Below are 26,476 nucleotides of genomic sequence, written 5' to 3' on the forward strand. Positions count from 1 at the left end.
AAACAAAAAATCATTGGTGTCACTTAAACTGAACCGAGAGGCACAAATTTCTCATTGTTTAAGGAAACCGTAGCAACCTCCTCATGAACCCTGGTTGAGAAACCCTGATCTAAAGTAATAGAACTCTTTATCTGCTCAACCAGTCTTTCATTTTGGTCCGAAAGTTTGGTAAATAACACCAGAAAATGTACAAGCATCCACACCATATTGTGTTAATAAAGAGGAGACTGGCATAAAGTGATTTTTTTTTTTAGCTGAAAGAATAAAAGATTGACCACAAAGAGATTCCAAAGTTCTGTAATTTTCAAAATAAAGATCACACATCATTTATAGACATTCTACACAAAGTACAAAAAATAATTGCTAAATCAGAAGCATCCACAGGGCCAATAATGCCCCTTCCCCATTGCCCTCCTTCTGCTCCATCCGGCAATTGAAAAGGGTATTCTTAATTATACACATACAGTTAAACAAGTGTGCTTGGAAAAAATTTCATTTGTAATATACACAAAAGAAGGGAAGGGAGTCTCATGTCTGTTGTAAATATACACCGTTTAACTATTACATTTGTATATTCAAACAAAGAATTAAGTGGACAATATGTTACAGCAACTTACAAGTGAGACAAAATGCAAAACAAAATGTTATAGTCTGTACAGGAAAAAACTAACAAGATTTCCAACTGGATCAGGGTAGTTTCAGCTCACAGATTTCATAATCTGAAATAAACTTGCAGTTGGCTGATTTAAAAAGATATCTGCACTAATTTAGAGCAAATTTATCAATAATCCAATTATAAATGGAAGTAAAATGAGATATCAAACACCAAAAAAAACAAAACCAAAAACTAAGGGAAAATGCAGTTTTGTCTTGCCCGGCTGAAATTACAATTTACAATTTACAACATCACGACCAATAAATCTGTAGAAGAATCCTGGAAATGCACAGTTTGGCCTAAATTTTTTTTTGTATTTTTTTGTAACTTTTCTTATCTCTTACCAAAAAGGAAGGGGATTATGTCAATTTTCAAACTCACATTTACATTACTGAGGTTTTACAAATGTACAATTTTACAGTCAAAAGGGTTTATGTCCACTAACTGCAGGATACATCTGTATTTTAAACATCAAAAAAGCTAAAAGAAAAATACTACAAAGTTTTATATATATGCAAATATCTATATCAAGTATACACTACATATTTATACAAAGCGAAAAAAGGGTATACGGGTTAGAATTAGGTGGACATGCTAAAGTAAGTCAAAAAATCAAATAATACAAGTTGTAAAAAGGGCAGTCTGCCGCAACCCCAATTTCTGCACAATAAAACTGATTTCGCTCAGAGAAAAGGAAAGAAAAGAATGAAAGTACTGTATACATATGAACATACAGATAGAAATGGAGAACTCTGGTTCATCAAAGCATGTTTTAAAATAATCAAAGGCAAGGGAAACCATGCAACTTGTCTTAAAAAGAAAAGGAAGAGGAAAAAAAAAAAAAAAAAAAGTTCAGGATCCTTCTGGATTCTGATGAGTAAATTTATTCACATGGCCTCTGCTGCACAATTGTGTGCGTTCAGAAAGGGGGCAGGACATGTACAAGATATGTACAAGTGATTCTATACAGAAATACATTGGGGGTTAAGTTGATTATTAAAAATAATATGTCAGGTGTAATAAAATTAAAGACATTTACAAAGGTTGGTTTGAAAGAGCTACACCCCGAATCTCCCACGTGGTGGGCAGAAATAGGGAGATACAATGGGTCCAGGAAGATCTTTAGATGATGCCGTTGGAAGGACCACACATTGGACCCAGATCCATACCATTCTTCATGTAGTACTTCTCCAGCTTAGCAAGGATGTGTTTGCCATAAGTATATTTACGAAGAGTGGCAATGTGTGGTCGAATCTAACAAAAAAAAAAAAAAAAAAAAGGGACAAGGGTTATTTTTCATGTTAAACCTGATATATTCCATTTGAGAACAATTTTGGTGGAATTTTACTCACCTTGTGCATGACAATCTTACGCTGAGCTGGCTCTGCCACATCTATCATTTTCTGCACCACATAGTTGGCATACTGATCCTTCATCATTGTATATAAGGCACTGTGAGGCCCATCATTCATCGTGCAAACTTCATCAATTAACATTGCCCGCTCTGTGCGGGAAGCGTGTGTCACACACTTCTCCACTACATTACTGTCAAATAAAAAGAAAAAAGGAAACCAATGCAGACATTAAAGATATATAGAATATTTTATGGTTGCACAGCTCCAGTTCCTAAGAGCTGAAATCCACACACAATTTTTACCATTACTATGAAAGACTGCAGTTTATTTAGTATGGCTGACAAGAAGTCAGAACAGTCTCCATTTTTAGATAGCTACAAAGATAGGTTGAAAACAGGACATAAGTCCATCAAGTTCAACCACTAGGGAAATAAACATATCCCCTATAAAAACTCAAGACATAGTTGATCCATTAATTTTGGTTGGGAGTGGTGAGAGGCTAAAATCTCTATCAGGTTTACTATTGCTGTTTGAGTCCCCATATATATTTTTCTAATTGACTATGGTCATCTGGATTGAAAATGGAAATCAAAATTGAAAAGGGAGAATCAAAATGTTTGAGCAGTCACCAGAACAAGGACAGAAGGCACATCCTTTGATGGGAATACTTTTCTGCTGAGTAAATCCTTCACTTTGGGGAGATTTTCTCTCAATTCTGGTTGTGTCAACAGGACAGCCAAAACAAAAAAGTACTAGTTATACTTTCACCACTTTAAAACTATAAAAAGTTTTGTAGTTTTAAATATCATGTAAGGATTTCTTACCCTTCTCTACATCTCTTCCCTCCACTAACCTGCACATTTGTATTTGGACAATGACACCAATTATTTAAGCCACCATGTCAGCCAAGTATCGATTATTTTTCAAAAAGAAATGAGCAAAGGAAGCACCTACATTTATCAACTTCTAGCTGGCTTCCACTGTGTTTCCAGGCAAATCTTTATTAAAGGGCCGGAGATAACAGTTCCCTAGAGCCATGGCAGGTCTATGGGCGCAGTCATTATAATCACTTAAGATGAAATTTACCTGGATGTAATTCTGATCCTCTGATCAGAATGCTCAGGGATTTAAGATAGAAGCCTTAAGGACAACTTTGGAAGAACAGAGTCCATTTTAGGAGTTGTCATTACTGTTGTGGACATTTGTGATAATATAATCATTGTTTTAAATTGCATTCTTCATAAACAAACATACCTTGCAAATTTGTGCTGACTCAGTACAAGGACATTGCCCCGAATCTCTGCAACAATCTTACTCTTGTCTTCAGGTCTACCATGTTCTAAAACATGCTGTATGACGTAGTTCCCATACTGATCCTGCAAGTGAAATGGGGCAGTGTTTTAATTTTAAAAAGTACTAATAAACACTTGTATACCAACGTAGCCAAATAGCTATGGTAACTCCAAGGTTAAAAAGCTACATTCCTACAATTATGCTTTTAAAATCATCTAAGTTTCCCTCTGCTATGCAAGCCTACAGAAAACTAGGAATTTAAAGACATCTTGCAGCCAACAAGTCCAAATGCAGACACTTTCCTATGCAATGTTAATATTTTATCAGTTAGATCCCATACACAAATTCAAGAGTATCATTTAGACAACTGCACTAAAATACACTCATATGTTTCAAATATACTAGATTAAATCACAATATTCCTGTCAAGATATTTCCTGGAATTTACAAGAATTACGCCTGATACTAGTATCAAAAACCTATTGTGCTTAAAAATACAAAACGCTGCAAACCGCCATCATTACAATTGTGACAGGTCTGTCTATGATAGATGACATTTCTATTTAGGGTACCTCCACAATCAGTAAAGAACACACACACCAGGGGATTGTTGTACTGCTGCTTTTATACCACTCCTGATATCATTCACGTTAAACATAGTGCAGTTGTAGAATGGGCAAGGTGACTCTCACATATGTATATAGTTCATTAGCATGCAGTTTGGCTTCATCCACAGAAGCTTCTTACAATACCAACTTGAGGAGCAGCACTTTGTGTTGTACTTATATGGATTTGAGATTCTTATGGGCAGCATTGATGTCTCAGATAATGGCCATGCTATGCTAATCATGCGGCCATAGCATACAGTGTGGGTAACTAACAAAACCCAATGCTCTTAATGCTTTCAGCTCAATCAAACTTTAACAGAATGTTACTGTGCATGTCCAGTTTGCCTTTATACTTGCTGACACAAGCGATTTAATCTGTTGATTGATTCCCTGTCTGCTATATCTGACACTATACTGGCCAGCATTAAAAACATTATTTGTTTCCTAATTACCAATTCAGCAATAGGGAACTGAAATATATACAGGAAATGGCTTTTGATGTACTCAAATACAATGGTACTTTTGGAATAGTAGTAAAAATGAAAGTCCCCTCGAGCATGTTCATGAAGTTCATAGATATTTTTTCACTTTTAGAAAAGAAGAGATCAAGCGTTACCTGTACTAACTGTTCTGTGTGCTGGTGCAACTCTTCGAGTATAGGCAGTGTTTGCTCTGGAAGGCAGTGCTCAAGAATCCTCTGGATCACTCTGCAACCGTACGGATGTGTGGACAGCGCAAACACCTACAAAAAACCATAATCAACTTTAAAATTTCCTATTTCAGGGGAATATAAACCCCTAATATAAATTACTTATTTACACCATCCAAAGCTCTGTGTGAAACTCACCTGACTCTTGAAGGCATCAATGATGAACTGGAGAGACTGGGGCTGGACACATTCTATACACTTCTGTACAACATGATTTCCATTTTGGTCCTTAACACATTTCAAAACATGCCCATCCAGTTCTCGGACCATATCATTCTACAAATGAAATGAGAGTCTATCACATACATTCACAATATATGAAGCGGTTTATATCACAAAAAGTATCTTAAAACATAAATGTGTCTTTAGTCACAAAGTCTACCATGTGCTGAAGCAGCACATGGAACCCAATCACACTTTTTTTTTTTTACATTGATGACAGTTCTTCTGACTGGAGTTCTGGCCCTAATCTTTAGCAACATAAAAAAAAGAGCAGAGTTTTTTTTAGGGGAGGGCCCAAGCTAAATGTCTAAGAAACCTCAAGGATTTCTAGTGCGTACAAAGACCTCAACTTCAGCAGAATTTTAAAATTTATTAAAGCAAGCTCCAAAAGATACCCAAGGCAAGCAAAAGAGCTTTTCAAAAGCAAAGCATATGTAGGTACATTATCTTGCCTACTAACAAAATAGCACACTTTTAATTCACATGTAGAAGCTGGCTTAATTTAATTTCAACTGTCCCTGTCCTGTAGATGAATAAGACAACCACAAATAAACATTTTCAACAGCATACAGCACTGTAAGATGTCCACACTATTGCTGATTTTAAAAAAGTTGTTTAAAGCATGCTGTATATTGCTTTTAACAAGGTTGTGTATGGTCCTTAAACAGTCTAGATATATTAAAGGTCTTAGAACGAAACGGCAAACAAATGATGTACACCATTATTATAGACCACAAGAAATACCACTCCAAGTGGAAGAAAGACTTACGATGACCTGTTGGTCGGGTGGGATGAACTCAAGAGCTTTCTGAATCACCCGACATCCATACATCTGCAAAGCCAGGGAAAGAACATGTCCACGAATTCTTTCTGCAAGTGCTAACTTCTGTTCGAGACTACCAAACTGCAAGGGAAACAGATGAAATACCATGTAATTTGCATACACAAAGAACATTCTTCAAAAACAAATGACCTTCAAGCCACCAAATTTTAGTGCACACAAAACACAAATAAAAGCAAATCATCCATAAAAACCCTGCCTTTTCTTCTGCTACCTTGGACAGTCAACTCAAAATTACTTTATTACTGCCCATTTAAAGAGTGCCCAGGCAGCTTTAAAAAATGGTCCCGTCACTCACACCCCCTGGACATTTTAGGGGTTGGGTTTTTTTTCCCCGTCTAGAGTGAAATTTAATGACAACCATATTCATGATCGCAAGACTTTACAAAAAAACTGCCTGTTTTGTGAAGTATGAAGCCTGATTAGATGAATACAGAGAAAGACAAAACTACCTCAAAAAATTTCTGTATGACGTAATTTCCAAATACATCCACCATCAATTGGTAAGCCGCTTGTAGTATCTCATTAAATACTAGTTGCCTCTCTGCTGGGGTTGCACGCTCCAGCTTGAGTTGGATGAACCTGATAAACAAAATATGGCAAATGAGAAATTAAATCTAACAAAAGATTAGTAAAACAAAATAGCAAGAGGAGGACTGGTGACCTCTCTATCATCTATACATCAAGAAATAGTGCCTAGAAGAAAGGTTAGATCCTCTATATATGGGATCTTTAGCCCTGCTTTATGTCACAGTAAATAAACCCCCCTGCTGTTGCAGGTGAGCATTATGAGCACCCTAATGTTTTTACCCAATAATGAAAACTTGCTAAAATAAACCAATATTTTCAAGTCAACATGACAAGTGTAAGATATATCCAACTACAAAAACAATTAACTGGAGATGTAATCTTTCCACTTGGAATTAACAGTGCTATGTTCATTTTCAGGTACTGGCAGAGATTGTGAACAGAATACTTGGAAAAAGTATCCAAAAAAATTGAAGGTCATTAAGAGGCACACAATAAAAAAAAAGGCCTATAGAACAATAATATGTTGCCACAAGGTCTCCCTTATATGGGTGCTTTACATTTTTCCTAAAATCTAAACCAACATAGTGATCAAAAAAAGGTGTAAAAATATTTTGCAAAAAGTAATTTAAATACAAAAAAAAAAAAAAATCAAACCAAAATGAGAAAAAGGTTTCCGGGTTAATAAACAGTAAATTAAGGTACAATACCTAGATCCATGCTGGTCCTGAGAGAACTCAATAATATGGCCAGCAATTTCTCGCAACTGAAGGTTAGGATAACGATTATTCCGAAAATCTTCAAGCAATCTGCTCCGACCTGAAGGCATCACATCAGACATACCATAGCGGAGTCGGGAGGATGGAAAAAGCGTGCTGCTTGGGCTGAATAAGCTTGATGCACTACTTGCACTGCGGTACTTAGCCTCTGCCCCTGGTGCAGCAGATATGTATCGACCACTGCCATTTGTCAGTCCTCCTGCAAGAAAAAAATGTGTTATGTTTTCTTTATTTTGCTGGTAAAACCAAATTAACAACCTATTATAAATATGATCATCAAAACCTTGAAAGCTATATTTATTGAAAGAGCAAATATGTACAGAAATAAATAACATTCTATAAAATACCAGCACTTAAGCAGTCATTCTAAACAAGACTAACCCGTGTTGAAGTTATTAAGAATCAATACTCCTTAGAGAAAGCTAATACATCCATAAGCAAAGGTAACCTCTGAAATAAGTATACAAATAAACAGGAGGGGAGCAGAATCCAAGCTTACCATTAAAGTAAACATTTGCTTGAATCATCGAAGAGAACCCCAGAGACAAAATGTAACAGCACTTGAAAAATCCAGTTTTAAAAAAATAGACAAGACTGAAGTGTATCTATATTTCATCGAATATACCTAGATGTGACAATGCTGCTAGGACTATTTTTACCAGTATGGTTATAAAAGCAAATAAATTCACTTTTTGCAAATGCAAATCAGAAACCTATTATACATGGATGTCAGGAACCTTCAAAAGTAAGCACCCACAGATCCAAAATTACTATTCCAAAAGATTTTCTTTTAATAGAACGATCTAATCTTTTAAGATAAGCAAGCTTTCTGTTTGTTTTTGCCTTCTGAAAAATCCATGGCCTGTCCCATGTGCTAGTCAAATGGCTACAAAGCAAGAGAACCAAATATTGTTTTTGGGTGCAGTGAGAAGATACATAAAAAGGATGATTACATGTACTGTAACCTTGTACCGAGCTAACTAAATGCTGAAACATTCAAAAATATTCAATGTCCCTTTCTTAAATACTTTTACTTCAAAATGATGACTATACAAGCTCAAAGACGTTTGTTATTCCAAGAACGTAGTGTGACAAGAGAAAATAGCACATCCTTCAAACATAACAGGCTTCTTACCAAGGTTAAGGCTGGAAGACGATCCATGAGAGGATAAAGATGGTGGTGGGGTCTGAGAATGGCTGGCTCCCTGGCTAGGAAGGGGCATGCCTACAGGACCAGGAGAAGAAGAGAAGCCTAGACCATTGTAGAAACTATGTCCAATAGGATTCAAACTGCTGGAAGTCCTTTTGTAAAGATCTGTGCTGCCAGTCAGAGAATCACGACGAGATCCACTGCCAGTGTTGGAATTAGCAACTGCAGAAGGAACATTTTTTTAAAGAATTTAATAAAAACTACCAAATTAGCAACTGAGCACAACATAAATAGCTAATAGTAAATCATTTGCTTTTTAACACTCACCCGCTGTTCCAAAGCCACCCAATGCTGAACTTAGTGTTGCTCCTAGTGATCCACTGCTTCCAAAGCCCAAAGAATTATTGGCTGGCTGACCCGAACTTTGTGAAAATAAGGAGCTGCTTTGAGAGTTATTGGTCAGTGAGCTGTTGCCATAGAATGAGCTTGATGCCAAATTCTGGTTGCCTTGTGGTTGCGGTTGTCCCTGAGGCTGCTGAGAATTCAGTTGACGGAAGGGTCCATTTGTAGCACCACCGGGTCCATTGGCAGAAGCAGCTGCCGCTGCAACAGCTTGGGAGATCACAGGAACAAACTTATCAGATTTCATGCATAGGTTAAAATAAACATCTTTTAAGCAGGGCTGTGTAGTCAGTGTTGGATGCATTTATTGAGTACCTGGCTCTGGAGTTGACAAAAATATACCAACTCTGACTTCATAGTCCTGCTGTCATTTGTAAACACTAGCTGTAAAGTTGTCTTCGAACAACAGGATGAAACAAATGTAGCCCCTATGTTTCCAACAGTGCCACATACCTGCTTGAGCTGCAGATGGACTAATAATCACTGGTGCAGGAGCTACCAACCGAACAGGGCCACCCAGACCATTTCTGGCTCCAGTATTAACAACGAGTGCTCCCGTTTGGTCATAGTAAGCAGCAGGAGCTAGAACTGGATATCCTAAACAAATAGAAATGTTAAAAGTTTAGATAACATTAATAAAGCACTCTCCTGAAGCCCAGATATAACTGTACATACTTTGTAGTACTTTTCTAAAGTGTGAAAAGGGCAGTTGGGGACCATTATGTTCCATATATTTTATAATACACTACACATCTTCTGCATACAAAATGTGTTCCAGAAATTGCATTAATGGTTTATATTGCAGGACAAATAAGTGCAGGACATTGCCAAAACAAGCAGTTTTTACCATAGTTCAACTAAACATCTGCCAGATAAAATACAAATTTAAACAGCTTGGCATTCAAATTGAACAAATTTTCTTCCCCACTGTTTTAAGCACTTAAATTTGACTTTGAATGAGCCTTCCTATACATTAGCACTAAGAATAATTATTTAGGTGTGCTGCATATAAATGTATTGACAAGAACATGCTGATATATGGAAAGAGAAGTGGAGCATAAGGATGATCTGTACCTTGCCTTTCACAAAATTTGCAACTCACCAGGCATTCCAGCAGCAAGGCCTTGTCCAAATGCCAGTGCAGAATTTACAGCAGCTGCTGCAACTAGCTGATCATTTTGTTGTCCCTGTTGGTTTTGGTTGGGTGTTAGCGGTCGCTGATTCCCTCCTGCACGCAGAACCTAGGAAATACACAAAAGGATACAGGATAAAATATGCAAAATTAGTTTTTACACCTTTATAAGCTAAATTCACTGAAGAGCAAAAAGAAAAAAGAACTAAAACATTGGAAAAGGCCCCTATCAAAAATACCAGATGGATCAAAAGTGAATACGTCCTTGGAGCCCACCCAAAACAACATAATCCAGGAGAACAGATAACTCTTGGGTATTCCTCTTGGAACTACCACATGAAGGTATTGCTGGTAGAGTTGCCCAGTCCCATTTTGCTAAAATGATATTAAAGCCAAGCAAGGAAATCCTTTTCCAGATACCTTCCATCCAATATAAAATATATGAAGATCCCTATAATGGCAATCAGCATCTAAACCTAAAGTTTACCAGTTCTGAGCTATGAGACTTTTTTTTCTTTTTAGGAACAGGCCACTAAATATCTTAGACTAAGAAGAAGCTAATAACCTGGAACTGATGACAAATTTAAAGAAACAATATAATAAAGAATTAAAAATTAGGTAAGTGACCTACATGCCAAATAAAGAGACTGAAACACCTACCTGTTGCTGGCCTTGCTGATTCTGAGGGTTGTTCTGCTGAGATGCAGAGTTGCTTGCTGCTGCTGCCGCCGCTGCTTGCTGCTGGAAGAGGTTGGCAGGATACACTCCCCAAGGAGTGACACCGTAATATTGGTGGGGGACTACAGCTGGACCTGTATAATTGAGGCAAAACACAAAAATGCATTTTTCTAATTTTTCACTAATAAGTAGAAAATATATATACTTAGCCTAAACCAGAACTAGTATGTTCAGCACATTAACAAACCTAAAATACAAGCAACACCAAGCAATGTAAAAAACCAAAAAACAACCTACCAAGTGTAGCAGCTGCTGCAAGGCCTGCTGCATATGGATCGGTTCCAGGAGGTGCTGCACTGATGATGTAAGGGTTTGGTACAAACGCAGCTGGAGCTAGACCTGCTGAAAACATACCTGTCAGTGAAAGCAGACTTCAGTACATTGCCAGCACACTGCAAAATCTGAAATCAATTTAACAGCAATCCATCATTCGCTATTTAAATTTCCTGTATTTGCTTTTCTTTGGGTTACTATAATATTTGCAAAATTGAAATAGTCCCAAATGACAACTGGCAACACCAAAGCAATAAAACTAGTCTAACTTTGAAAAAACAAAGTAATACATAGATACCTTTAAGCATGGTGTAGCTAATTAGGTCTCCTTGCTTTGGAACTACTATTCAAAGGCAGACAACACCCTGGTTTTGTGTTACAAGGGTACCTGGGAACTCCCAAAAGTTTTTACAGTCTAGCAATTGCAATTACAACTACAATTGGTTACTGTGACCATGGAAAACCTGCACTGAGAGACCTATAGAAAAGCAAGACAGCAAAACAGGCATATACCTGAACATCTTCACACTTCAAAAAAGCAGAAACAAATTTTGGTGAAGAAATGGGCTGCAGTAACAGCATGCTTCAATGCACAATAAAGCATGTTAGGGCACATGTGTTCAAGCAAAACAAGATGGTATAAATGGGCCCTAACTGTGGGATGACTGATACCCTAAAGTGAAGGGAAAGGGGTGCCCCATTTTACAGCACACAAAGCACTAGCAGATACAATAGAAAACACCACTATCATTTTGGTAAGAGATTATCTTACTAAAACAAACATTTTTTAATGCAGATCACCAGTCACACGCCACATGTAGTGGCTGCATTATATGATTTTCAGAATATGTTCCTATATTTTTACTTTACAATTTTGCTAGTACACTTCCTATAGTAGAGTGCTCCTCTGTAGATACAGAGCTAAAGTGATTTGGCACAGCCACCCTTTGACAGGGCTACAGAATAACTCCCCTCTTCTCCATAACATTGGAAGATATGTCTTGGTCCAAAGAGATAAGCTAGGCACAGTGTAACTTGTAAGAAGGAAGGGGGCAAAGTTTGCACTTACAGAAAATCTAACTATTGATAGTGATATTTACAGACAAAAACAGAACAAATATAAATAGTTCTTATAATATTCCAATATGTGGTAACAGAAAAGCGAAGGCCCACAGTGACACAGCATTTAAGCAGTTTGGTTTCTGTGACTAGGGTCAGGGCTTGAAAGAGAGCAACACAAAATCAAAGTCCAGATAGGGCCTGAATACTAAAAGGTAAGACTGGCATGACTTGCTCATTGTATTACTATTTAGGTTGCTTTGAAGAAACCTAGAGTTCCAATGGAATGAAAATATATATATTTCCAGTGTCCCCTATGAAATGTCCCCTCAGAATGTGCACAGCAAACATGTAGTGAGACTTCCTTTTACTAGAGCCTTACAGGTTTACTGAAAACAATGCAACCACCAAAATTCAATTTCTACAACTCTATAGGTTCATTTTTATTAATATCTCTATAGACAACTGAAATATTCTAGCGAGAACCATTTATTGTTCATATCAACATGCCAGTGCTAGTTAACCAGGATCCAAAATTATCCAAGCAACAAATCACCCAACTAGTATTTTCAGAAGAAAAGCTCAGAAATGGCAACCTGCATGTCCCTGCGCAAAAACGTACTATAAAGGCTTTTTTGAACAGAAGAGGTTGTGAAGTCTCTTCAGTCAAATATCTTTCTCTTGGCTTGTTGGCATTTTTTCTTTCTGTTTATGTACACTAGGCTGCAGATGTGCATCCAATGCCTGATTTGTATTACACTCACCCACATATATTTATATAAGATGCACTAGGGACAAAACTGATCAGCCATTTAATGCAACAGCTGTTCACTGGCTTAGTTTGATCAACCTTGAGCTGAACTACATTCAGTTTTATCAACAAATCCTTTAAAATAAAGATTTTTGCTCATGAGACAAGCTACTATCTTACCTATGTGTTGCTGGTGTGCTGCCGCCAATGCATACTGTTGCTGCTGGGCTGCTGTCAGCTGTTGTACTGCAAGAGCATTCGGTCTCTGGAACAACTGTACAAAACATTTATTACATTACATATTATGTCAACAATGCAAAAGGAGAAAAACAGCTGCGCAACTTGGAAAACACTAGGCATACCTGCTGTTGAGAATTATAATCAAAGAGCCCAACTGTGGTAGCTCCAGAATCAACTGGAACTTGGTTGCCCTGGTAGTCAAACTGTAGGGGTTCCATGCCAACATGCTCCATGGGATCCAGCTGGACACTTTGAGACTCCATGCCACCAAAGTCCTCCACTGGCTTTGCTCCATTGCTGTTGGTTAACTGAGCAAGACCCTCAGAGCCATTCTGACTTGGTCCAAGAAGATCCACTTCATTTGCAGAGTTCTGGCAGTTACCTGGAGTACGGCTGAAGCAAAAGAAACCGTTACTCAGATATGAACACACGTCTGGTTTATTATGTTAGGTATTTATAAACAATGTTTCTATTAAAGGAAATCTATCATGAGAGATATATGGAAAGCGCTATTTTCCAACTACATCCCACTACTGAAACTTTCATCCAGTGTTTGATGTTTTCTGACAAAATCTGTTCTCTGCTGCCTGACTGCAGTTTGCCCCAGTAGGCTTAAAGCATACCTAAACTCAGAAATTTCACTTCACATAAAAGGGTAGACAACACTTTTATGCAAGGTAAAAATTTTGTTTTTTATTTTATTTTTATTTTTTTTTTTAGTTCCAAGACCCTTTTGCAGCACCACCCCAATGAATACCTTCGTCACGCATCCCAGGAGGCTCTTAGGTGCTCCAGAAAAAGCCTATTTGTGCAATGAAAAAAATTTGCCAATGTCACGCATGCGCAGCGAGATTGGCAAGTTTTTTTTCCATTCCACGTTGCCCAATCTGGCGGCTGGGTCGGGTGAAGAAGGATGAAGGACCAGTAAGAAAGGGAGAAGATGGCGGCGCCCCGGCTCCAGGGCGATGCAGGGCCTGATGCAAAACACCCCCAGATGAATTGGACTGCCCTCCGGGATTGAAGGTAAGTGTATGCTTTTTTAACGCACTTTTCAGTTTAGTTTCTCTTTAAATATGGCCATATACAGAGAATCCGCACATAACCTCCTCAAGCCATGGATACTCTTGTACACAGGCTTAGGCTTTTTTTTTTTTTAAGCTGATAGTTTTTACCACTGGACAGATTGACCTTTACTTCCTGTTTTAAGACCATGTGAACAAAGAAGAAAGCTCCCTTAAAAAGGTTAGTGCTCTTAGATCCCACTGAACAAAAGTTGTAATACCTCCTCCATGCACGAAGGGGACACTAGATTCTAATTTTCTACAGGAGTGACATAAGATGGATTGCACATATCAAGTGTGTATGCAGCACAGCAGTAGAGTGAAAGATCGGAGGAAAATACATTTGTTTAAGAGGTCAGAAGCTCAAAGTTGCTTAGATAACCCACTTTTACAACAGTGATGTGCAGAACAAAATCTCAGAATAGGATTTCTAAAACAGGAGGGCTACAGCAGCAAACCACCATCCTGTATTCAGCTCTTGTCAGCTAAAAATAGAAAAATGAGCCTTAAGAGGGTAGACAATCAACAAATATCAGTTACTTACAAATGTAACATTGTCTGCCAGTTGATAGGCTTAGAATTTAGAGCAAAAGACTTAAAGATTAATCTCATCTTATGTCAATGGTTCATGATAATGGTGGTGTGGGATATGTTTTCCAGGCCAAAATTAATCCATTGGAGAAGCTCGGCATTAATATTAATGATGAGGGGTACTTCTTTATGAGGACAGCTAGGTTATGTTTATCTAATAATTTGGCCATAGGGAACACTGGTAAAGGTAAAAGGAACATTTTTAAACTGCCAAGCATCTACATTATCACCTCAGGGTTGCCAAAAACTGGCATACTCAGGTCCACTGAAATATGCAAACTTTGTTGTTTTGCTCCATTTACGGTCTCTTGGGGTGCTATAAATTGCAATTTTAGAACATTTTTGATGTTTGACAGCCTAGCATGCCCTCTTCACCACCCTATCACTGTGATGAACCGCGCACTGATCAGTAACGCACAGATAGTCATTGCTCTAAAAACAAAGGATGTTGAAATAAATTTACAATGTTTAGGGGAGACCTCTAGCTTGCATTAACCGAATGAAATTGTAGAGGCAATAATAGCTATATTATTGATTTTTAACACATTATATTTTTTGGTCCTAACAAAGAAACATACATGGGTGCATAATATAGAGATAAGAAAGATGTAACGTCACAGTATATACAAAACAGTTAAATCGATATAAGATAACTCTGCTCTGCGATAGGAAGGTAGCAGGAGGTAAAGTAAGGAGTCAAGAAGCTGTATATTTGAGCAGCAAGTGAGGTCCTGTGACTAGTAAAGCATGGTCAGTGGCTAAAGGGAATGACCAAAACTTAGATTGTACGTTGTCTGAAAAGTTAGATATTATTGAGTTAGATATGTCAGTAAGTGGTTTACAACAAAGATCCTAAACTAGTAATTAGTCATGCAACAAAAACAAGCCTATTATCAAGCCATACCACTACAAAAGAAAAATAGTAATAGCTCAGGATTATGAAAAGTCAAATTAAAATCTCAAACAAAGAACTTGAACTCCATGTTAATAATGGGTGGGCATCACAGGATTATATAAATCTATGGTCAGAAAACACCTTTAACCAATTCTTGAAAATGACATTTAGCACTGATTCACTAAGCATTTACAGCATAAAATTATTCACAGTAGTTGAACTGAAAATATAACAAATAGAAAGCAATTAAGGGTCATACCTGAAATCTTTAACATCACTATCAATGCCATTTTGGATTGGTAGCCCATTAGCTTTATCCATATTATCACCTTCCTCCTTCAGGTCTCCTAATTTATCCCCTTCATAGACACCTTTGCTTTTTTTATCCCCTTTATCGTTTTCTTCTCCTTCTGGATCACGAGGACCCTAAAAGAGCAAAAAGGGTTTTAAAATGGGTTGAAAATCATACAAGTTTACCCCAAAACGGTTTTTCTTTTATTTTTAAATCATACACGTTCCTAGGACATTAACAACATTACAGCCAACATTTAGGGGCGATTATAAAGTTTTGAAAGAAAACGCTATTTTCAGTATGGCAGAAACCATAATGAATACATCCAGAAAAAAAGCTGCTCATAAGCCTGAAAATGTTCCTTCTACAAAATGTAATTACTAATTATTAGATAATTAGCAATTACTCAAAAAAAGTGTTTGTACTGGGAGTCTGATATGATAGATGAGTTGCTGCCTTTTTGGTTATGGGAATAATATAATACAATATGGCTTTCACACAGTCAAACTGACAACCTAAAGGGCGCAGTAAAAATGTTAAAGACTGACTGTGCATCCCTGCAGCCATCTTTGTTTTTACCTGCATTTTTCTATATCTTGGCAATCGAAGGGCTCCCCCCCTTGTTTGTATTAAGGGAGAGGCACTTACAAATCCTCCTTTTCTTAGACAGTTGTCTCCAGGAGAGGAGCTGAGGACGTATTCCACCATACTGACTCCCAAACCTCCACTTTCAGAACGAGGGGAGAGCACAGAGTTAACTTCGCTGCCAACATGAAATCCTTGACCAGGCCGCCTCTGCACCATGATAGGCTGGGAGACTGAATGATCTACAAAAAGTAAAGAATATTGCATTAGAACACAAAAAAATATTCCACTGCACTTATCGGGTAGTTATTCTGACCATAATACAATATTCTAACTCAACTGTCCTACATAGGCAAACAGTGAAATGGGTGCCAATGTAGGCAATGAAGGACAGAGGGAAGCGCTACAGACAGCCCTGGTATGGCTTTTCTTACCTGCCTAAAACTTTGTTTACTAAAAACATATCCTCTAGGATTTAGGGAGGGAACTGCCTACAAGATTATTATTGTAAAACCCAAAGCAACACACGTACTGGATTGAAAGACTCATCCAGTTTACAAGTACATCCAAGTACATGAATTGCCAAAACACCGGATTAAATACAATTTTATTGGTTACTTAGGCATGGTGGTTCTGTACATGCAAACAGTGTGACATGAGTTAAAACCAAATAGAAGGGGTTTTTATAGCCATATTTTTACAGTAGGAACAGTAAGAACAGTAGATCTTTAAAATAATCCAGTAGAGAATTAGGTTTGCAGAGACTCTAAAAGCCCTCAAGAGAGGTAAAACATTACAGGATTAGGTGTTCCAATGTTTTTCCCCCCAAAAAAGATGAAGTGTGAAGTGGCTGACGCAAGGTAGTGTAACATATTGTAATTTAACATTTAATACAGGGGCAGCATTTTTTCCACCTTTTATTTTTTTTTTTGTTACCCTGCCAGTAGCATATTTCCCATTTTAGCTAGGATAGGAATTGTTCACTCAAGGGTTTTCATGAACTTACATTTTATACATAGACTGGTTTCATTATCCTCCACTAAAACTGTGGAGATGAGCACTTCATTAATCAAACTACTCACATACCACTTTATACTCAGAACACAAAAGCTGCAAATTTGTTCTAAAATCCTGATAGCTTAAATTGAGGAGGTAGCACAATGTATGAACACAACATAGAACCATAAATATATAATAAAATGTATTTCATTGATTTACCAGATGCTCCCCATGCACTTTCTCTCCATTGATCCCCCAGAAAAATGCCTTTTGGTCCATCCTTGTTGGAGTCATCATTTTCCCAGAATTTTTTGCCTGGCAACAATTGCTAGGAAAATAAATAGTTTTGTTTTATTAAGCAAAAAAATAAAAAGAAAAGAAAAATATACAAAATAAAATAGCTTACACTTCCATTTTTAAAAAAACATAAGTCAGATTTATATTTTTACCTACTCCCCCCCCCACCCCCACCCCCCAATCAGATTAGATTCCATTTCCTGTACACCAAGTTTATTTTTATTCCTTGCTACATATAGCTGGGCATACATAACTAACTTTAAAGACCAAAAAAATGTGCAAGGTCTTCCCATTATAATTATGAGCAATTATTTGACTTCCAATCTACTTGGCCCTTACAAGCCTTTGCATTTTCTATTTAAAAAAACTACATGGGCACAAAAGTAACATCATTGCTCTGGCTGCTTAGAGCTGAACTCTATGCTACACAGCACAATTGCTGTGTAGTTTAGAGCTCAAACAAAAAGTCACTAGGAGATGTTGACAAAAGTAGTTACTAATGCCCAATTAGAGTATTAATATTAATTATAAACTATTGCTAATAACAGTAACACTTTTCCCAGATGTCTTTAAAGTAGTGGCCACCTGCCTAAAAAGTTAGTATTTTAACTCCTTTGCTGGGCTGCATAGCAATTCTTTAAAATATTCCCAAATAACCCCAGTAAAAGGAAGCATGACACTGAAGGGACTGTACAATTTTCTTCTGCCTTAGATGACCGCATTCTGATATATTTTTTTTTATTCTCGACCAGAAATGCCACAATAGAGGGGAGCATTGACAACAAGGCTGGAAGAATCCCTTTGTTAATGTGCAAATTTGTTGTGCATACCTGCCAATTACAGTAAAAACTTCTAAGAAACCCCCCAAAGATCAACATTTTGTCTGGTGGTTTAGATTAGTTTATGTATACTTACTTCTCCCATTGCTCTTCCCTCAAGTGCAAGAGCTTGAAAGTCATGATTTAATTCATCCATAGAACGAACCTATAAGACAAAATAAAGAAATCTATTCAGAAATCATGTTTAAGTAACCACTGTAACTTGACTAATGTTCATTTTGGAAATCCTACAGGAAGATTCATGTGCCCTGTACTTTGGGGATACCCTGACCAAGAATTATGAGAATCCAGGGAATGATACAAACTTTTCTACCTAAAAATTGGTGTGGAATGACCACATGCAACTAAAATTTACATTGTAGCTACAATCATACAGGGGTATTCGGAATCACCTGTACTGAGAAAAATGTTTGTTCTGTGCTAGTGACCTAGAATATAACATGCTCTAATTAATGTCAAGCTCAATCAGTGTACAAATTAGGTGAAACTCATCTTCAGAGGGTTACATTATGTACACAGAGGGAAATCCCTACATCATTTAGGAAACAGCTCAGAGCATGTTGGTCATAGACTTTCTAGTAAAAAATGTAGCTTATATTTTATCTCAAGGAAAGTGGTAATCAGTAGAACTAAAGTAACACTAACAAATGTTAGATGGGGCAAAAGCATTATTACAAAAAGGGATAGGCCATGTCCCTTCTCCAGTAATCATTCTTCCCAGCCTGACTGCTCAAGTACTAATAAAAATGCAGCACAGCGTTGGTTGGTAGCAAAACTGTTTCTCCCTTGCGCATGCTGGGACTGAATGAAATCCTGAAATCAAGATGACAAGACTGCAAAAACAAAAAGTTGCAGTGTCCTGTGACTGAATAGGGACAGGTGAATATGGTGGCGTTTAGTTCAGCTTCTATAATAGGAGTAGTGAAGATCAGTTACAGAAAACAGAAGGAAAGGGGATATGAAAAATTAGGTTTATCTATGTACCTGCATTTTATTTATACACATAGATATTTTTGTAGTATATTTGTTTTTTTTTAACCAGAACAGAATTAAGCAAGTAACAGGACAGCATATAATTACCCTGTTTCCCCGATGATAAGACACTGTCTTATTTTTTTTGGAAGGCCAAAATATGCTCTGGGGCTTATTTTCAGGGGGATGCCTTATTTACCCATGAAGAAGACTACAGTACACAGTTATTGTTCATGTGCCATTGGGAAGCTGCCTGTGTTTGCTTGGGCGGAGTCACGTGCGCGCACTGCAGTCCTGTCACTTCCTCTTCATGACGAGGCGCGGCACGCAGCCATGGAGGCAGACGGAGGAACCACACGGAGTCACCCACCGTACCACCCGATTCGGGTAAGCGCACGCATCGGTGGGTGGCTTATTTTACATTTTTCTCTAAAAAGGGGGGGCTGTCTTATTTGATGGCCCTGCCTTATCATCGAGGAAACACGGTAGTGTTATGTGTTCTAATGGGAGAGACATCAGCTGGTACTGTCAGGACTGATCCATCACCTACAGCAGTCCATCATGTTGATAACCATATAAACTGCAGTTTCAGATTCATGATGGGCAGCGGCTTTGCCTCCCACTGGCACTTGCAGATAGGACAGCAGGAAAAAGTGAGTGGTACTTTACTGGTCACTGCCACCCCAATTCATTCATTCTTTATTGGGCTACTGTGGTTTGATGGTTCATTTATCTCCCCCAAGGCAGCAGTTTAGCAGCACGAGGAAGTGGAACCGGCACTGCAACCTCACCAACAGTCTGAATAAAGCCTTACTGGCCAACAGGAAAGTGGGAAAGGTGGTGCCCTATTAAGTATACATGGCAATGCTAGTTTATAAAACCTCACTAGATGTGGGCTGAACAGACCACTCCAAAAAACACCAAAGGGTAAGTCAGTGAAGCCATATAACCTATTTAGTAGCATTATGATTCTTACAAGCTACTTTATTGCATGAAACAGTAAATTCAAAGCTAAAAAGTCAGCAGACTTAAATACTGGATATGTAAAATAAAAAATAAAAGAAAATCATCCTGCCCACTTCCTACCTAAGTTATGCTGACCACCACAGCAATAGTCCACCCCTAATTCCTTTGTAGTACCCATGCCAAATCCCAGGTGCCAGAACTTAGATAACAGTGATTACATGGCCTCATCTCTCATGTGATGATGTTTTAGGTTTAGCAAATGGTTGCATGCTTCTCAATAACTGTAAGCTTGAGGATTTTTGCAGCAATGTCAGTGGAAGTGGTAGTCAATATGGGCAAAACTGGGTCAGAATGTGGGCTTTCAAAAGATTCTGTCATTTTGTCTTGAACAGTCAAGGTGACAGGGTCTCATGTAATCCACTGAAATTGCACAGCCTTTGAAAAGCATAACCTTCAATATAGCTGCTACCACTACTGTGTTTTTTACTTACTTGATGTTCTGCATGTATATTATCTCCAGTAGGCCAACGATGTTTGCTGTTGTTGTAACCTCCACCACCACTTCCACCTCCCCCTAACTGTTCTCCATGCTGCCTCTGGAAGAAGTAATCCACCATTGCATCATCTTGTGAGCGTCCCGCCACACCCATTGAGCTGCCCACAGGGCTGGTGTGGGGTCCTGTAGCCAGTGCAGAATGAGCTGGAAGCTGTGGAGGCTGCTGCTGGCCCACAGGTCCAGATGTCAGGACCACGGGCATGTTGTGGTTAAGAGTACCTTCTGTGTACTGTTTCAGGTGGGGGCTGAAGGAGTCCTGCCAGAGAACTGTTTTCCTCTTCAAGACACATGCAACGCTCATTCCACCAACGCCTATTAAAAAAAAAATAAAGTTAAATTATATTGACAAGGTAGTTGCAACACAAAAACAGAATACAAAAATGTTGCCATTACAGCAAGCCAGTTATCTCTAAGACTGATTAACATATCAGAATTCGAATTTGTTTCATACAGGCTAATACATATTTAATTCACTTTGAAGATGGCTTGCCCTGAGGGTGGCTGAACTGTGCGCCTGCATGAATGATCATCTGTTCTTTCAAGGTTAAGGGCAACTAAAGGCATGAAATCTGCTCATTACCAATTGACCTGACAAAACACAAAGCAAAAATTACACTGATATTTTAAATTAGTCTACAGTCTTTTAAACCAGGTACCTTAAACAGACATAAACCAGGTATAATAAAAGCTATTTAATGTACAGAGCTGCATAATATGTTGGCACTATATAAATCCTGTATAATAATAATATTAATGTTGAAGTTGGCATGTGGACATTCCCTGCAATCATTCTCTGGGAGATGCAGACAGTTTAAAGTGTATGACTGGGTCAATAAATACAAATTTAACAATGTACATTTTCCCCCCAAAAGTTTTGACTTTTCCCAATAAAGAAGTCTGCTTGTTGATTCAGCCAAAATGTCTTTACGGCCTAACTTAGTAGTTTAGCCAACACTAAGGTACACACGTGCAACAATTGTTGTTGGATTGGATCTTTCACGATCCTTTCCAACGACTGCACGATGCATGAATGAGTGCTATACTTACAGCACCATTCTGCTCTATAGAGAGGGGAGGGGGAGAACAACAGAGCTGCGCTCTCCCCTCCCTTCACTTGCATTATGATCGCTTGTCGTCCATCGTCCCTAAATACGCCAGGACGGTCATTCGACGATAGACGAGCGCTGTACACACCCCAGATTCTCGTCCGATTATCGAACGAGAACCATTGCATGTGTGTACGTAGTTTTACCATAATGAAACAAAGCGATGGAGTCAGGTGTGACAATGCTTCAGCTTTCAGTGTAGCAGAAGCACACAGTTATGAGCTCACTGGGTTTCTGTCACAATATTTAGGTATTTTTCTATATATATAACATTTTTATAGAACGGAAACACTGGGAAAAGCATGGTTTAGAGAGACTTCTCTATGTGATAAAGGCTAGTGGTGCTCACAATATTTTGCAGCTTCAAACATCAGTAAACATTTTATGGCCCTTTCACAGGGATAAAGGGTTGTTAATTGTATTTGTCACTAACATTTTAAATAACCAAGTGCCATTTTTTGTTTTTAAGTTACGTAGGTGCAACAGTCAGACAATGTGGCCCTTTGAGGGCCATATCAGCTTAATTTGGGCCATACGTTGTCATATCTGCTCAAGATTGCCTTCTGTTGAATGTGCTATCCAGAAAGAGCTTGACCAATTAACATTTCCCTGTACTCAACTTAACCCCTGCCTGCCCAAGACTCATTAGACAATTAACTTTAAAGTAGAGTTAACACAGGAGCCCATTGCATGTACGTCTGCTTTTAGTAATCCAAAGCTGCAATAAATCTCCAGCTGACGCACAATGGGCTAATGTGGCTTTGGTTGGGAGGGAGGGGGTCAGTCTATGAGATAACAGTTAACAAGAAGATTAAACCCCTTATGAATTTACCTGTCACTCTAGAAATCTAACATCACATGACACATCAAACCCAGGGCAAGATGACCATTAACAATGATTTTCTGGAAGTTCATGTCCAACATTACAGAACATATCAAGAAAATAAAAAGCTGTGCGAGCAGTGACTTTATGAGTATATGCTGCACTAGATAATTTGAGTTAATCAGTATCCATCTTGTCACTGAATAAAAATTACCAACATTTATTAATCTGCACAATCAATGTCTAATAAGAAAACGTCTGCATATCTCCTCAAATGCCCCTAAAATGGTTACAATTAGAAGTATCATATTATTGACTTTGCCTTAAAGTCTACTCAGAGTACTACTTTTTTGAAAAGGCATTGTATTGGGCACCCTGGCTGCTAACACAATCTCTCACTGACTTTTTTTTTTTACCAGAAAAGAAATCCTTGGTCACCGACAAATGGAGAATATCGACGCAGTTTTGCATTTATTTAGTTCCACACAACTAGTGGACAAAATGAGTATTCCAAATTTGTATTGGCCTTTTGTGTGGACTGGGAGGGGAAGGGTCAGTATGAAGCTAAACATTTGCTGACAGGAAAAATGCCAACAGGGAGAAGAGATATGATGGGTTCACCGCTGCTCCCTCCCTGACTAATAACAAGCAGGGTACAAGGTGATCAAGGTGTTTTGCTTGACCTAACATAACCGATAAATAGAGACATCAAATAATAGCTACCAGACCGTGGCACTTAATCATTTTTGTGCCATTAGAAGAAGTCTATAAATTGTCACCAAACAAGAGGTAAAGGGTAATCACCCAAAAAGGGGACCTGCTCCAGTTAGTCACCAAGGTGAAATAGTTTGGTAAAGGTAGCTGCACTTTTCTGTTTCCAGCTTTATGCCAGCATTGCCAACTTCACAAATTCTAACCCTTTTCCTTTCTACAATTCTACTTTACAGCCATTTCACATCAAGTGCACAGATCTGTGTTAGGCAGCAGTGGCCAATGCAGACCCCAATGCAAGAACAAGGCAATTTTGCCTTAAGTCCTCTGGGTTCAGTTCACAGCAACATAAAGCTTTGATGTGCACTGAAAAAAATAGAGCATATCCTGCATGTTTTCACATGCATAGACATTAAAGGAAAGTCACCCACTGCTTACAAAAAATAAACTTTAGAAAATATCACTTACCCAAATTCTGCAACTTCACCACTGCTAGGTAGGCAGGATATTCCCACAGGTTAGCAAGGTAAATATACAGCAGTGCTGCCTCTCAATTTATGTGTGTTTGCAGAAACAACTCAAAGGAGTGACACCACAGGGCACAAGAAAGTGATTTTACTTAAGTATTATTTACCAAACTCTTACTCTAGTATAGGTGGTGCTGGGCTAGCAGAGAAAAGGACTGCTAAAAAAAAAAAAAAAAAAAAAAAAATGCAAACATTTCAGCTTTTACAATGAAGCTGCCAAAAAAAACCCCAAAAACCAATGCCGGTTTAGATAATCATATTTGGATTGTAAAGGTCATGACACAAACTAAGGACTGCCACACTTTTGCTTTGAAAAAAGCAGTAAGAATGTAAACCTAGGTCTAGAGATTGCATGCAACTATACAGTAAACGCAACTTGGCCACAAAACCACTCCCAAGCAGGGGTGGATCTACAGAAATCCTCCAATTTAAAATGTGGGCTCCATAATTATGACTGTTTGGGAATTAAAAATAATGCCACCATCTCTGCTTCGCTCACCTCCTTTTGAGTTTTAATATATAGCAAAGAACACTCCAACATAAAAGCGTACCTAAACTCAGAATTTTCACTTTACATAAAACCTTTTTATGTTATAAGAAAAAAAAAAAAAAAAAAAAAAAGTTTTTTTTTTTTTAAGCTAGACAACCCTTATATGTAAAGTAAAAAAGTTATTTATTTATTTTTTTTACATGCAACACAAAAAAAAAAAAAAAAAAAGGGTGCAACAACGCCCCCTAATTCTTGATCAGCTAGGCATGTCCAAGGTCCAGACCGGGGATCAGTTGCAGCCCGTGTCTAGATTTCCACCGGCCTGCAGCCTGTTATAAAAAAAATATTATGCAGCCCTTCAGCACTGTTGAACACAGTTTAAAATACACGCATACAAAAAAATCTATTTTATATTTCATGAGAGTTGATCAACCTCCATGCAATTATCGGTCTGCTACTCGGCGGGCATAAATCGGCAGGATGGGAGTCCCCTACATCATTATAGTGGGCGTGTGCTGTGCAAGACATGCATGGACTAGACCTACTCTGATTACTCCAGGAACATGCTCTGCACGGTGCCCACACTTACACCAGTGGGCGTGTACTGTGCGGGATCCGCGCAGACCATGCCCACACTAACCCTGAGTATGTGCTGAATTGGTGGGCCCCCACACATTTTCACTGCCCCAATATGGCCCTCTTTGCAAAACATTTGGAAACCCCTGGCCTAGGCGATTGTATTGTATTCCTGGGATACCTACGTCACGCATCTCGGGAGGCTCTTGAGTGCTCCCTCTGTGCATGCCCTAGCACCTTGGGCATGTGCAGAAGGAGCCCTTTCGACAAAGGGGGGGGAGCCATGCATGCGCAGTGAGATCAGCAAGTTCTTCCCCCAAATACGTCACGCGATCTTGCACCCGAGTCGGGTGACGTAGTAGGAAGAACCAGGAGAAAGAGGAAAAGGCGGCGCTGGTACGAAGACGGATACCAGGACGACGCGGCACCCCAAGGAAGAGACCTCTGGACTGATCAACTGCGCTGCGGGATTGAAGGTTAAGTGTTTTTTTTTTTGTTTTGGCTGTTTCTGGGTTTAGTTCCTCTTTATTGTGTGTGGACATGCCACAGTAGAACTAATTCCTGATAATGCTGTCTAAACATTGAGGATCTTAAAACATGCAGCGCTGTGATGACTGGGCTATATACCGCTACCCATAATAACTTGGCAATCAGTAGCTCTGCCTAGGCATTATTGTTCCCTTTCAGTCTTTGCACTAAGCCTATGCATACCCGCTGGAGAGTTACACAAAAAGTATGTTTACTTCTTTTATATTGGAATTAATAGATTGTGACCTCCCTCATAGATACACATAGGTCCACAGCCAAGATATAAATCATTGGAAATTTTATACAGACAGTATAACATGTGCCCTATACAAAAATACTGATATTCTACACTTTTATACATAAGTATAGGAGTCATTTTATATTTGGTCATCAGTACAACTTCAGCAGGAAACCTATTTTATGTGTAGATCTCATAAGGACATATTACCTAATGTGTCTCAGTTTAAAAGAAAATTGTAACAACATATTAGTGGGATATGCCAACATCTCAGAAAGGCCATGTCAGGTTAAACATGCTAACATTACTGTAGAAAGGGTAGCAGTAGCACCTCACTCCTCCTGTACTAAGTATTCTAACCTGCCTGATCACTGTTCATCTGTCAGAAATCACTGAGCTGCACATGTTGGTTGCCAGGCTCCTGGCACAACCAGGCTTCCCCTGTGGTTGCAGGGACTGAATAAGCCCCTGCGCAAGAGTTATTTCATTCCAGCCTGACCAATCAAGATGGCCGAAGATGGGAATGGGAAGAAGCTGGCAGCAACTCTGCCACAATGGGGGCAGATGAACAAAAACAATGTTTATTTCTTTCTGCCTTAATAATAATATTAATAATAATAAATAAAGCAAAGGAAGAAGCAGACTGCAAGTGCCTTTGTTCAAAATGTTTTTCCAAAGGGGAAGGGGGC

The 26,476-nt window shown here is 38.5% G+C and overlaps 1 protein-coding gene across 7 annotated transcripts in view; it reads right to left on the reverse strand.

The window, feature by feature from the left end:
• Positions 1-281: 281 nt before the first annotated feature.
• Positions 282-26,476, reverse strand: part of PUM1 (pumilio RNA binding family member 1) — a 32,526-nt gene continuing 6,331 nt past the window's right edge. For 2 of the 7 annotated variants that reach the window (XM_072420689.1, XM_072420672.1), the window contains exons 2-22: positions 20,724-21,100; positions 18,371-18,439; positions 17,378-17,486; positions 16,154-16,401; positions 15,542-15,708; positions 12,858-13,128; positions 12,676-12,769; positions 10,650-10,751; positions 10,335-10,486; positions 9,645-9,783; positions 8,996-9,139; positions 8,468-8,752; positions 8,126-8,362; positions 6,922-7,189; positions 6,136-6,265; positions 5,612-5,746; positions 4,759-4,896; positions 4,528-4,653; positions 3,265-3,386; positions 2,008-2,200; positions 282-1,909 (exon numbers count right to left, since the gene is read on the reverse strand). In XM_072420689.1, the coding sequence (XP_072276790.1) occupies positions 1,778-1,909; positions 2,008-2,200; positions 3,265-3,386; positions 4,528-4,653; positions 4,759-4,896; positions 5,612-5,746; positions 6,136-6,265; positions 6,922-7,189; positions 8,126-8,362; positions 8,468-8,752; positions 8,996-9,139; positions 9,645-9,783; positions 10,335-10,486; positions 10,650-10,751; positions 12,676-12,769; positions 12,858-13,128; positions 15,542-15,708; positions 16,154-16,401; positions 17,378-17,486; positions 18,371-18,439; positions 20,724-21,089 (3,627 nt within the window). In that variant the 5' untranslated portion in view covers positions 21,090-21,100 and the 3' untranslated portion in view covers positions 282-1,777. Of the gene's footprint in view, positions 1,910-2,007; positions 2,201-3,264; positions 3,387-4,527; positions 4,654-4,758; positions 4,897-5,611; positions 5,747-6,135; positions 6,266-6,921; positions 7,190-8,125; positions 8,363-8,467; positions 8,753-8,995; positions 9,140-9,644; positions 9,784-10,334; positions 10,487-10,649; positions 10,767-12,675; positions 12,770-12,857; positions 13,129-15,541; positions 15,709-16,153; positions 16,402-17,377; positions 17,487-18,370; positions 18,440-20,723; positions 21,101-26,476 lie in introns of all 7 variants that reach the window. The other 5 variants (XM_072420681.1, XM_072420654.1, XM_072420706.1 and 2 more) reach the window with 4 other exon arrangements.

Source organism: Pyxicephalus adspersus, chromosome 1, assembly GCF_032062135.1.
Source record: "Pyxicephalus adspersus chromosome 1, UCB_Pads_2.0, whole genome shotgun sequence".
NCBI lineage: Eukaryota > Metazoa > Chordata > Amphibia > Anura > Pyxicephalidae > Pyxicephalus > Pyxicephalus adspersus.